Raw genomic sequence first — 13,287 nt, forward strand, 5'->3', positions numbered from 1 at the left:
TTGCAAAACTTGAGAGCAATAAATGTAATTCTTTCTACAGAAGAAATGCTTTTTCTTCCAAAGTTTAGCTTATCTTGGACATTTATCTTTCCTTCTAATTTGCTTGCTTAATGTGGTAAGCGTTCTGGTTCCCAGCTATATCATTTCTAGTTGGACTTGACTAGAGGGAGGGGAAAAATAGTTGTTTTCAAATTTTAACTTATAATTCCCAAGATCAATTTCGCTTCTTATTTAATATAGATAGATGGAACTCTTATTTCTGTGAAAGTCAGGAAATGTAAGTGTGTAGCATCCTTATGTATACAGATACAGTGTTCTTTCTCTGTATAGCAGTTAGCAAGAATCATTCCTCAGGTGGAATTCAACCAGATGGTTTCTTAGCTCTGTCCTCAATGCCAAAGGATAAATGGTAATAAAAGCCCTTCTCAGTTCAAAGATTTTTCAGTCCTTCCTATAGGCAAGCAAAAATTGAGTAGATGTGTTTCCCCATATTGTGTGTTTTGTGTTATATGCAGAATCTATCACTTTCCTTCATGATCTCTCAATAAAATTCAAGTATTTCTACTATGTGCAAAGTTTTAACTCACATTGAAGGTATGAACATTTACACTTATTTGGAGCTCAGTATGCTTTATCAACTGCTAAGAAGGTTTAAAAAGGTTTAGGGTAACAAGATACCAAGCAAAAGAACCTCTAGATAATGAATATGAATGAACAGTAAGAGTGCAATTCAAAAATATGGAGAAATTTCTCAGACCTGGTAGCATGAAAGAGGCCAACTCTGTAAGAGTGCTGATGGCCTCAGGTCTCATGACACGCCTTTACGGTATTCAAGATGAAATATGGGATGTTGATCACTGTCTTTTTAGTCATCTGAAACACCTCAGGCTTTGGAAGATGCAACCATAGTCATTGCCCACAAAACAGAAATTGATTAAGCGTTGGCAACTACAGAGGAATCTTACTGTGACAATATTAGAATTAGATACCTAAATTGACTCCCATTCCTACTTGAGTAAAAGTTTCAAAATTCTCTGTACAGATGATATTTATAACATAGGTAAATAATACCTTGAAGAGCTTGGCAAAAATAATAATAATAACAAAATAAAAAACAAAAGAAAATGAGTAAAGTCTTTTGAATTCTTTAGCACCTTATATAAATTATTAATAAGATACCTACAAAAACCTGAAGTTTGTACATTTTTATGAAACTTGGTCCCTGAAAGAAGCAAGTAAGGACCTATGAGATATTATTTGTGTTATGATTAGATATTTTGAAGTCTACAGAGGACTGTTTTTAATTCAGGTCATTCTACTGAACCAAACTTGAGAGTACAACTAAGTAAGTGTACACTGTGCAACTCTTCATGTCTTGAGTTTTGAGGAATTTTTTCCTGCTGACACTACATCTCCTTCTAAAAAGTCTTTTGAAATACATGCTGTGACTTATTACAGGCTGATAATGGGAGAATACTTGACTTTGCTCTATCTGCTTTCTTCTTGTTTGGTCTGTATATATGCATGCTACACAAAATCATGCAGAATTAAAACAATGAGTTTCATTTTAACTTATGAAATTATCAAAGACTTTCACAAGTAATACTCTTCAAACCTCACACAGATATAGTGAACCTCTGTTGATTTATGGTGAGAATCAAACCATAAAATATTCTGAAACTGAATTTAAAATTATTTTCTGTGAGACTTAAAACTTTTCATAACCACTTTTTATCTTAAGAAGATAATTGAAAAATATGTAAAAACATTCCCCGAAGTACTATTTATAATTATGAAAAATGGAAATATCTCCTATGTTCAATGGTAGAGGATTTAAATAATTTAGATATACCCTTGCAATGCAATATAATTCATTTAGAAAACAAATGGGTACAAGGATTTATTAATGATTGTAGAGAACTAATAAATAATAAAATGTAAATAAAATGTGAAGGATATGCATGTATTCATACAATGAGATTTCAACAATGTAAAATGAATAGAAATAAAATTGGAAGAAAATATAATATGCTAAACATGATTGCTTCTGATGGGTGGGATTGTGGGTCCCTATTATTTTATTTGTTTACATTCTTACAAAATTATCTTAAACAAGTTCTATTTTGACTGCAAGATATAAACAAAGATGCAAAAGAAGTGTGACACCCAAGACAATAACCTACTTTCTGATATCAGGGTGAAATTGCTAAAAAATTCCAAATTAAGCCTGATTTCACATATCTTTATCCTACCCCTATTCCTGTGATTTCACCATTGTTCCTAAGCAGAGGTATAGTTGAATTTATGCACAAACTAATTTCCTTGTAGATCTAAAAGGAGGAAACCCTTAGAGACTATCACAAAGCGTGCCATTTCAGTGGATTTCAGTATTCAGGTTCTCTTCAGGTTAACTGAACATTGTGTTAAAATATTCCATCAAAAAAGGAGCAGATCTTCCACTTATCTCCTCTGGACTTTATACAAAGCACGTGTTTGCCAGGGGTCCAAAAGACTGAATTCTTTTTTGCTATACAAGGGGGAATTTGTCATCATTTGATTCTTAGTCCCTGGCAAAGACACTTATTATTAATTTGAAATTATACTTTAATTCAATGAAAAAGTAAATGTTGGTTAACATGTTTGCTTTACACCAAATATTTGACATTCATAATTTCAAAGATGGTTTTCCTTTCCTTGTCAATATACTTTCAAAGTATGTCCATTCTGCTGTAGTTTATAGGGAAAAAGTCTTACAAAGACGATGGCAACAGAATCTACAGCATCACACATTTCATACAGCTCATTCCACCATCTCAGTTGGATTTTATTAATTTTAAAAATTGAAAGTCTGTTAGAGCACATTGACCTTTTTTCTCTCATTTCCCTTACTCTTGACTTTTTCAGATAAATTTTGAGGAACTCTGAAAGAATAGTCAATATTCTCATAACTTTGTTTTTTTAAAAAATCTGTATCAAATTTAATTGTGTCTTTACCTTAGCAGTTCATTAAAAACAATTCCCTTACCAGACTGTGTCTCCAGTTTGTATAAATTAGATCCTAGGTCTCCAATCTGTGTACCATAGTGTCCTTCTATTTCAACGGAGGTTTTGAATAGGATGTTTTCTTCAGTTGATGGTTTTGCTTTTTATAAATGATATTCATTTTTATTTTCTGGTAAGATTGCATTTGAAAGAAGAGTTCTGATACATCCAAAGAAAGAAATATGAAAACCATGAAATGTATGCAGTTACTGTCTCTTTTTATTGATGATATGGCTCAAATTTCTTCTTTATAATATGTTTTTCAAGATAATGTTCACAATTTCCACATTACTGAAATTTTGGAAAATGCCATTGTGATGCTTTTGATTTAATAATATAAATATTAGAAAATATACAGCTTTTTTCCAAAATTTGTCAAAGGAACACTGGTTCCAGAGGATGTAAAAGAAAAATATCCTGTGACCAAATATGTTCCTGAATTTCTAAGTTAAACAATAAGTTTATTTACTGTAGGAATTTTTAGAGACATGGTTGTCAGTCTTCAGAATGCATCAGAATCACCTGGGAAACTTAGTAAAAATGAGGGTCCCTAGAACCTACATCCAGAGATTCTGGCATATTAGGTCAGGGATAAGATTGGGTATTTTTAACAAGCATCCCAAATGATTCTGTTACAGTTGGTAGAGAAATATTGTCTTGAAGATTTTTAATATTTTAATAATTCTTATAAGTTTTATAAATTTCAACAGACAGTTACACAGAGAAGTCTTTCCTTAATTTCCATGTGATGATGAATTTTTTTGAATCTTAATATGATGATGCTCTTGGGAAAACAGTTTGAGAAATGCTGGAACACAGAGTTCTTTTAGAACATATTTACAGATCAGTTTAAATAATAGATGTAGCATTAACTAACTCCTTAGTAACCAACTTCTGATTTATTTATAAGGTACACCTAAAATTTGGGATAGCAGTCAGCTCATAAAAAGAGAATGTTATTCAAGCATAGAATAAGTGGCAAAGTGTTTTCATGATTACCAATTCATTTTCCAAATGTCCACCGTTATCATATTTAGGAACATATATATTGTCTTAAAAGTAAAATATACAAGAATAACAAATAACTTAAATAGGAAAAATACATCTCTTTTTTCAAGACAAGATTTTTAAAAGATTTATGCATAAAAACATATCCGTGCTTGACTATTCCATGTATTTATTCAGTGTTGAAACCTATATATTGCATTTCAGAAAGAAAAACTGCAAATTTATTCAGAAAAAAATTATTAGAGTTATAACCCTTCCTTCAAAAGTTTTCTGGTAACTTACTGTATGAACATGAAACTTCAGCATTTTATCTAAATTTTATGCCTGATATTCTGCATGTGTAGAATTTTATGTACATAAGTTTTCTAGCTATTTCTTTTCTTGATTATTTTTCCAAAGTAGATATGGCTTGCGTATTGGACTTGATGTTTCCAAACTAACCAAGAAATTTCAGAGAGTTAAAATAGTCCACATTTTCTAGTTTTTATTCTATCAGGAAAGACTTAGCCTGTGTCTTGTACATTCCAGAAATATCAATTCCCACATTCATTACTTTTCTTTTGATTCAAAGGTGATTCCTATTCATTCTTACCCTTCTCTCACATTAAATTGGTCAAACATATTTTAAGATGATTCAGTCATCCTGTAGCTTCTCAGGTTGAGTTCAAAGGTGGGGTCAACCTTCCATCTTTCCTCAAGCTCCTCCTCCCACAAATATTTTAATCATAGCAAATTTGGGGGAACATTTTTTAAAACATTAAGAGCAATCTTTTATCACAATTGGGATTAAACTTAGATCACTTTTTTATGCAAAGGATATCTCACTCAAAAATAAAGTAATGTAATAACATACAGGGAGCCCAATATATAGAATAGATAACAGTGCAGTAGCTTTGTTTGACAAGGAGCAGGGACCCAGGGTCGCACCCATGTGACCGTCCTTCTCATTTGGCCACACAGACATCTCCACAAGTGGCCACTGGCTGTGTGAAATGCTGGTTGGAAACAGTGATGGAGATAATTATTTACTTATAATTTTGAGTGGTTGTTGTAATAGATGGGTAAGTAGGTAGGTAGATAAATGCTGTCTTGATGCAAGGTGTAGAATAGAAGAATCTTTCAAATGAAAAATTAAGGGAAAATAAAGAAAGCTCTGTCCATGAACAATACACAGTTAATAAATTATGGAGTGAGGACTGTGGGTAGGAAATAATTTGGTCCTGCAGGCTCATTTATGCAGAAGAACTAAGGAAAACTGCAGGTTATTATTGACTGCATGAATTAAAGGTACACTTGTATATGTTGGGGAAATATAATTAAAAACAAAATCTCCCCCAACGAAGGAAACTTCTCCACAAACATAAAAGAGAAAGATAACCCTTTTATCACTGAATAAACATTAAACCAGAATGCAACATGCGTCACAGGCAATTCACTGAGATTGCAAGTACAAAAAGAAATCGCACCCTTTTCTATAGCCAAGCAGATACACCCATTACAGGCATGTCCTCAAGATAAACAATAACCTAACCGGTCCTCAAGTAAGAGGACTTGACAGCACTAATTGTCACACATAGTTCATCCTAGATTTGACTGGTAACTAGGATGTTAGTTAATTGGGAAAAATGAGTCTCTTAATTTTATTTGTTCTTACAGTATAAGCGGTTTAAAAAATATGTGTATTCATCTTGTATGACTTTCTTCCTTCACTTGTTCTTATTTCTCCCAAAGCATTTCAAAATTAAAAAAGAAAATGTTTAAGAGAAGTATTTCAAAATAGCAGCAATAAAAAGAATGTTTTATCCAAATGCCACCTTGTTCTTTTATATCATTCCTTACCATATCCACAACTGATCATTATAACCATAATCTTTATCTCCTCTTAATCACATTCCTAGATTTTTTTGATGCTGAAAATTATTTTAAACCAGTTTCTACATTTGCAGTTTTTTTTAAGAGATACCTTATTTAGTAAATGTTTATTAAATTCAAAGTGCCCTCAGGCACTGAAGGAAATAAATGCAACTGTGAATTAAACAAAAGCCCATTCATTTATTCATCAGCCATCGGAATGCTTACTATTTACCAAAGAATGTGCCAAGTATACACAAAGTCAGATGAACTGAAGCTACTGTCTTCAAGAAACCCAATCTCCTATAGAGGATAGTCATTGAACAGTTATATAATACGGGGTAAATAGTGCAAGAGAGTACTTTGTAGAGGAGGTTCGGAGAGAAGACGGGTTTATAGTCCAATAGGGATTTCTTTTTTTAACATCTTTATTGGAGTATAATTGCTTTACAATGGTGTGTTAGCTTCTGCTTTATAACAAAGTGAATCAGCTATACATATACATATATCCCCATATCTCTTCCCTCTTGCATCTCCCTCCCTCCCACCCTCCCTATCCCACCCCTCTAGGTGGTCACAAAGCACCAAGTTGATTGAATGATGTATGCACACAAACCTGTGTGTGTTTGATAAAATGAAGGGGGGTGATATTTAAAGTGTGAGTTTAGGCTAGACAGAGCAAGCCTTGAAACTCCATATCTGAATTTAGTGTTAGAGTATGTCAGAGACAACTTAAAAATTCTTTTCTAGGATTATGACTGGTGAGTGCAATGAAATATGGTAGCTCAGAAGGTTTTTCAAGTTTTCTAAGAAGTTAATAACACAGGACTAAATATCAATTGTCCTGACTCTCACTCAGCCCTGCTTTCTAGATACCACACCATGGAAGAGTTTCCTGATTCTCTGGAATGGGTTTTGGTGGGTGGGGATAAAGAGGCATTTTAAGAAGGCCCTGAATGAGATTCTTGAGCTCCAAGACGTGGATTTAGTGAGAAACTTTTAGAAGGTGAACTAACCTCTGTCACTAGAATATTTAGTTTCTCTAAAATCAGAATGCTACACACTTACTTAAAACACTCAATATCTTCCTATAACTTTTCACCCAAAAACCTTAGCATCAGTGGTAAGACCCCTCATCCTCTGTGCCTTGTTCATCATCCCCTCACCTCTTTTATTATTATCCTCAACTTGCAATTTATACCCCAGCAATTAACAAATTAGTCAAAGTTCCCTGAATCTTACAATGTTTAGTCTTGCTCCCATAACCATTTCATATGCTGCTACCTCTGTCTAAAATGCCATGTCCTAAGTACTCCATTCAGACGACTCCTGCCATTCATGCTTCATGATTCAACACAGATAACACATCCTCTGGGAAAGCGTCCCTGTCTCCTTTCTCCTCCATCTATGAAAACTAATTGAGATCCCTTCTCAGGTACTTCCATAGCCCTCTCTGTTTTACTGCATTATCACACTTTGTTATAACTATCACTTGTCTCCTCAGCTGAAAAGTAGCTTTTTGAGGGTAAAGACCCTCTTTTTTTCTCTAAATTTTTAGTGGTTATAACTTAACATTCTTTGCAAAGTCATAAATATTCATTACATATGTGTTTAGATCAATAGATGACTTTATATAACATACAAGCAAGTGATCTGGTTAATATGCATTATGTAGCAGAAGACAAACTTTCAAAAAAGAATTAAAAATCAAATATTCAAAAGTGATCTATTGATTTATGAAAGTGTCTTGTTATTAATAACTTAGATTCTGAAATTGAAACAATGCAAGTTCAGAGTTCTTCCTATTATACCGGTTCATTTCGTGTCTTTCTTTAGCATGTGGAAATTAGAGTACCGAAATGCTCAGTATAATTGAATGTTGTCACTCGCTGGTTTCACTATTTTCATGTGACTTTCCTCAGCTGATTTCTTTCTTTCTTTTTTTTTTTCAGGAAAAAATCCTATTACACTGACCAGAGGAGCAAATCAATGGGCAGGTTGGTGGGTGATATGAAATTTGTTTATGACCAATTTGTCATTTGGGAAAAAAATAAAAAATACATTTGATTATCCATATCAGCAGCTGTAAATTTTAGAAAGAAAAACTTTACTGATTTGTTCAAGATATTTTCAAAATGACTTATGCCAAATTTGACAATGTTTAAAATCAGATGATCCCTTTTTTTTCTATTTACCATTGCTGTTCCCACAATCCTTCCTTGATATAATGTTATGCAACAAGGATTTTAATTGCACGTTAGTGTTTCAAGAGATTTTAATTTAAAAAATAGTTATAAAACCAGGATTGATGGGTAAACGATGACCCACTAGAGTAATAGAACAATAGACACAGTAGAGGCCTCTTGGATAATTTAATCCAAACCTCTTATTGATGACATGGTAAAAGAAAGACTAGCATCCAGAGTGATGAGGTGGTTTACCAAGGCCATACAGCATCTTTTGTATTATGGACCTCCTCTTATTCCACCAGCTGAACCTGCCTCTCTTTCAATTCTGGTATTGAAAGGAAACTTCTTTTCAAGAGCTTTATCTCAAAACAACATCTCTTTACCTATTGTGGTAACAGTAGCTATGGTAAAGGAATTAATTAAAATACAACCCTGAGACACAAGAAACTCTCCCACCTGAATTGCCTTGACCCCGTTTCACTGGAGAAAATGAGCTTCCATTTAATGAACTCTACAAACAAAAGGCTTGTAATAATTCGCTGTTTTTCTGCTCCTTGCAAAAAAATCAATTAACAAAAATAGAATGTGAATGCCATAGAGGAGGCCCTATTGAATAATGTTGCAGGATATTGCAAATTAGAATGACACAAAAACTAGCAAAATCATACAGTGTAAATATATGACCATTTTAGGAAAGAATTTAATAAATCTAGTTCTTTTACCAAAGAAACTGTCTGAATATAATTTAGAACTCTAAAATAGGAAAATTTTGAATTCTAGAAGAGAGTATTGTATTCTATTAAACATTAAATTTAGGTTGGTAGGAATGAGTGACAAGAAAAGTAAATCATGAGGGGGAAAACTTGAAATCTGAATGAATGCTAAAGGAATTAGTACTCAAATGGCTCTTAAAAAATTAATGATGTTCCTTAGCCAGTCAGATTCTTCTGTTTGTCAGGTTAACATGCTCAGATTTACAATGAGTTTTCATCATTTCTCTTGTGCCCATTCGTTCCTGGTCTATATAAGCAAATTTCCAAAGTTATTTTTGCATAATAGGTCAAATTCATTGGAATATTATAATATATAAATTTACAACCGCAGGTTTTCCATATTTTTCTCTGCATGTTTAATATTGGATATGTTGATAAAACATGTTTAGGTTTGCTTCTGGGTGCTGTATAGAATTAGTGAGATTTGCCACTGTATAATTAGCGTGTTTTCTGCTAAATAGGCATCTTCCTTTCAGAGACTCACAGAAGGATAAAATCCTGTATATTAAATTAACAACAAATATCTATGTAATACTGTCATAATTTAGTTTTAGAGTAAACTTGTATTTAGAATTCCTGATAAACATGTATATTCTAAATCCTAAAGAAACATTTTTAATAGTGGAAAAATGTTTTTCTTTACTATTTTGGTCAAACAAAAGTAAACTAGAAAAATGATTGCTATATTATGTGTCATAATATGTTTTATTATCTTTTGTGTTTATTATTTTTTGTTTAATTTTATGAAATGAAAATAAGGTTGTCAGTTATTCCAAACAATTGTTAATGTACCTTAAGCGTTACTATAGTCTACTGCTTTACAGTTTACATGTTACAGATAGTTCTCTTTGTTCTTTGAGTTAGTGGATGCATAGGGGGAGGGTAACAAATAAATAGGAAAGGCATTTATAAAATTATATGACATATTAAACTGAAAAAATGACTGTCTTGGTATTTGCCTGAGTTTATACTTTCAATTAAGGAAATGACTGATTTTGATTTTTTTAAACTTGACCTTTGGAAGAGAAAATTTAAATGTTGTGTGTGTGTGTGTACGGGCATCACTGTTATAAAATTATAAAACCCAATTTTTAGACAATTGGAAAGAGGGAAGCAAAAGTCTGTGTGTACTTAGGTGTCACTTGTGCTTTCCGTTTCCTGACGTGGGAAAGATGTTTTGTGCATGGGTAATTTGACCAGTAAACATTAGGTGTAAATATGTACAGGCAATTATCCAGGTTTCAAAGATCATCGTTTCTCCAGGCAGGTCGAAAGGAAATGCCTATAGTTTTATTATTGCTGCTATCTATCATTAGTTTACAAAGTACTTTCATATTCAATTATCAAAGCATCTTCAAAAGGACCATTCAGGGGGGCAGAACAAAGAGTAACTGGTTTGCAGATCAGGGAAAATAAATGACTCCATTATCACCACTCCTTACCACCCCACATCTCATCCCCTAGCTTTCACAGATGGTGTGATAGAGTTTGTGCTCTGACCACGTTCTTTTGACCCTTTAATCCAGATTTCTTTTCAATTTCCATTGAATTCTCTGCATTCCACTGATTTTAGCAAAGGAACTTAAAGCTCTGTTAGAAGTCATCCTCACATTATACCATGAAATCTTGAGTTTGCAAGATGGCTAACGTGATAAAAGCTTGGTAGAGTGTAGGAAATACGTTAGATCATGTTGGTGGCATGGTGGTGGTAGTGGTGGTTGTAGAAGTAGTGGTGATACTCCTTTTCCTTATTATTATCATAAGTATTTATTGAGTGTTTACTTTGTGCTGGGCACTGGGGGATCAGTCATTACCTATTTAATTATCACAATATCCCTTCATTTAATAGATGAGAAAACTGAATGAGAATCAAATAAATTAAGTAATAAGCTAGATCTTCACATCCTGTGATTCAGATCCAGCCCTGACCACATTTCACTATTAGACATCATGTATTCCTTCACAGAAAGTACGTGACAAGCCTAAACGGATAATATGGTTTATTTTTCTGTAAAATGTCAGTGATGGTCTAAAAGTCATTTTATTTCATTTCTTTAATTTCTTTGATTGGCATTTATTTCTAGTATGTTTGCAATTTTGTCAGAGATAGTAAGCCCTTGGGTGCTATAGCTATCAGCATTTTCTAAGTGTCATCAGATGCCTCCTTTTATTTGATCCTCCTAGCCACCTAATGAAGTAGGACAGATGGAATTACTTTCTCTTTTTACAGATGAGGAACCTAAAGCTCAAAGATTGAAAATGTTTGGCTCAATTTCAATGACTGGCAAATTCATCCTCTAAGTTTTTATCCCATTGTTTTCTCCACTAGGCTAACTTTGAAAAGTTGGAGTAATTACTATATTATCCATTCAGTGTTTTTACATGTCTGTGCACTAGTGGCTGGAATACAGCGATATTTTGTGATTTCAGAGGCTTTCTTTGTAATAAGAAGAAGCAAAATGGACACTTCAGATAACACTCATTTATTATTTTAGGCTAGAAAGAAATGCTCTGGTCTCTCCAAAACCAAAAAAGACTTGGCATCTAAGTGATAACATCACTTGGCAAAGAAAATGTCCAAACTCTTCTTCACATGCTAAACATCAAAACTTGATGCTTATTTCAAATTATATATACATGGTAATTGAATGAAATCATTTTGAAGATACAGTCTGCCTGCACATTGCTGTACTAAATTTTTTAAAGTTTAAGCAGTGTTGGCCAAATATTAAGATGCATTGTACTTCTCTAGGAAAATATTCTATCCTGCCACTTTGACTCACTATTGCAGAAGAAGTCCAAAAACTGCCAAAGATAGAACCTCATAAATAGTGTGTAAATATAGCACATTTTTTAAGTAAACACAGCTGTTATTATAGCAACTCAGAATCTCATTTTCAGAATCAATCTCTGGAGTCAGTATCTCTTTTGCTTTCATTTTTGTCTTTTGAAAAATAAATATGATTCCAATCAGTACATATACCACATAGAACTGAGTTGTGACTGTAATCTAAAGCTGAGGCCAAAGTATCCTCATGTGAGATTTCCTGAAACAGTGTTTTAATGTTCTCTAACCTGATGTCTATGCTAAATCCACCCCTCAAAGCGCAGTCAGTGGATAGCAGGATGAGCACCCCTGGAAACTAGTTAGAAATGCAGAATCTCAGACCCCACCCTAAGTCTACTGAATTAGTATCTGCATTTTTTTTTTTTTTTTTTTTATAAATTTATTTATTTATTTTTGGGTGTGTTGGGTCTTCGTTTCTGTGCGAGGGCTTTCTCCAGTTGTGGCAAGCGGGGGCCACTCTTCATCGCGGTGCGCGGGCCTCTCACTATCGCGGCCTCTCCTGTTGTGGAGCACAGGCTCCAGACGCGCAGGCTCAGCAGCTGTGGCTCACGGGCCTAGTTGCTCCGCGGCATGTGGGATCTTCCCAGACCAGGGCTCGAACCCGTGTCCCCTGCATTGGCAGGCAGACTCTCAACCACTGCGCCACCAGGGAAGCCCAAGTATCTGCATTTTAACAAGATCTTCAGGTGATTTATATGCCCGTTAAAGTCTTAAAAGTACCACAAAGGCTCCTTGACTCAACTCTCCTTATTGTTAATCATCAAGTTTAATGTAAAACACCAACTCGCAACTCTCCAGCAATGTCAGTACTATTACTTTTATTTTATGGGTGAAGAAACCAAGGCAAGAAATTAAATAACTTATACAAGTTTCCATAGCTACTATAATGCAGAGCTGCCTTTGAACCCAGTTTTTCTGGACCGGAAACCCTTGCTGTTACCATAGGACCTGTGGCTCCCAGAACTGAATGCCTTGAGTGCAGTGTAGCCATTTCTCTCTTTTCAGTCTCCACTTTTCTGGAGCCACATTGCTATAGATTTCTTAAAGTGATCTATAGCCACACATATATAGATATAGATATATACGTACATATACTCAACTTTAATAAACAATCTTGCTGGTTTTATTCTTTATGCTTTTTCCTACCCCATCTTTATGTATGATGATTTTCTAATATTTTCCACAGATTTTTCTTATGAGGATCACCTAGTTGCCCTGAAAGAGTTTAAATAAATGCAAGATTTGGTTTGCTTTGGAATTATTTCCTTTGTGTGGGTACAGGAATAATGCATGTATGTGTGTGTGAATGTGGGTGTGTGTATGTCTTTTGGGAACTCTTTCAGAATGGTAGTGGAAGGTAGGCATGGCTCTGGAGTGCAACCTAATTCAGTTCTAAAATGTGAATTTGTTCCAGGGTGCAAAAATATTTTAGAAGAATCAAAAAATGGATGTCCCAAAACCCAATGGTTCTTGACAAGTCAGCTTTCCCAGACCTGGAGGAGTCAGACTGCTATACTGGCCCCTTCAGCCGTGCACGAATTCACCAGTGAGTTCCCATCTCTTTTCTCCCATCACC

At 34.1% G+C, this 13,287-nt stretch overlaps 1 protein-coding gene across 1 annotated transcript in view; it reads left to right on the top strand.

Annotated features, from left to right (window-relative positions):
* ANO3 (anoctamin 3) overlaps positions 1-13,287 on the top strand; it is a 200,359-nt gene that overhangs the window by 94,073 nt on the left and 92,999 nt on the right. Inside the window, exons 6-7 of the mRNA XM_036861881.1 lie at positions 7,854-7,898; positions 13,126-13,257. Of these exons, the coding sequence (XP_036717776.1) occupies positions 7,854-7,898; positions 13,126-13,257 (177 nt within the window). The remainder of the gene's footprint in view (positions 1-7,853; positions 7,899-13,125; positions 13,258-13,287) is intronic.

This window comes from Balaenoptera musculus, chromosome 8, assembly GCF_009873245.2.
Source record: "Balaenoptera musculus isolate JJ_BM4_2016_0621 chromosome 8, mBalMus1.pri.v3, whole genome shotgun sequence".
In the NCBI taxonomy this organism is placed as follows: domain Eukaryota; kingdom Metazoa; phylum Chordata; class Mammalia; order Artiodactyla; family Balaenopteridae; genus Balaenoptera; species Balaenoptera musculus.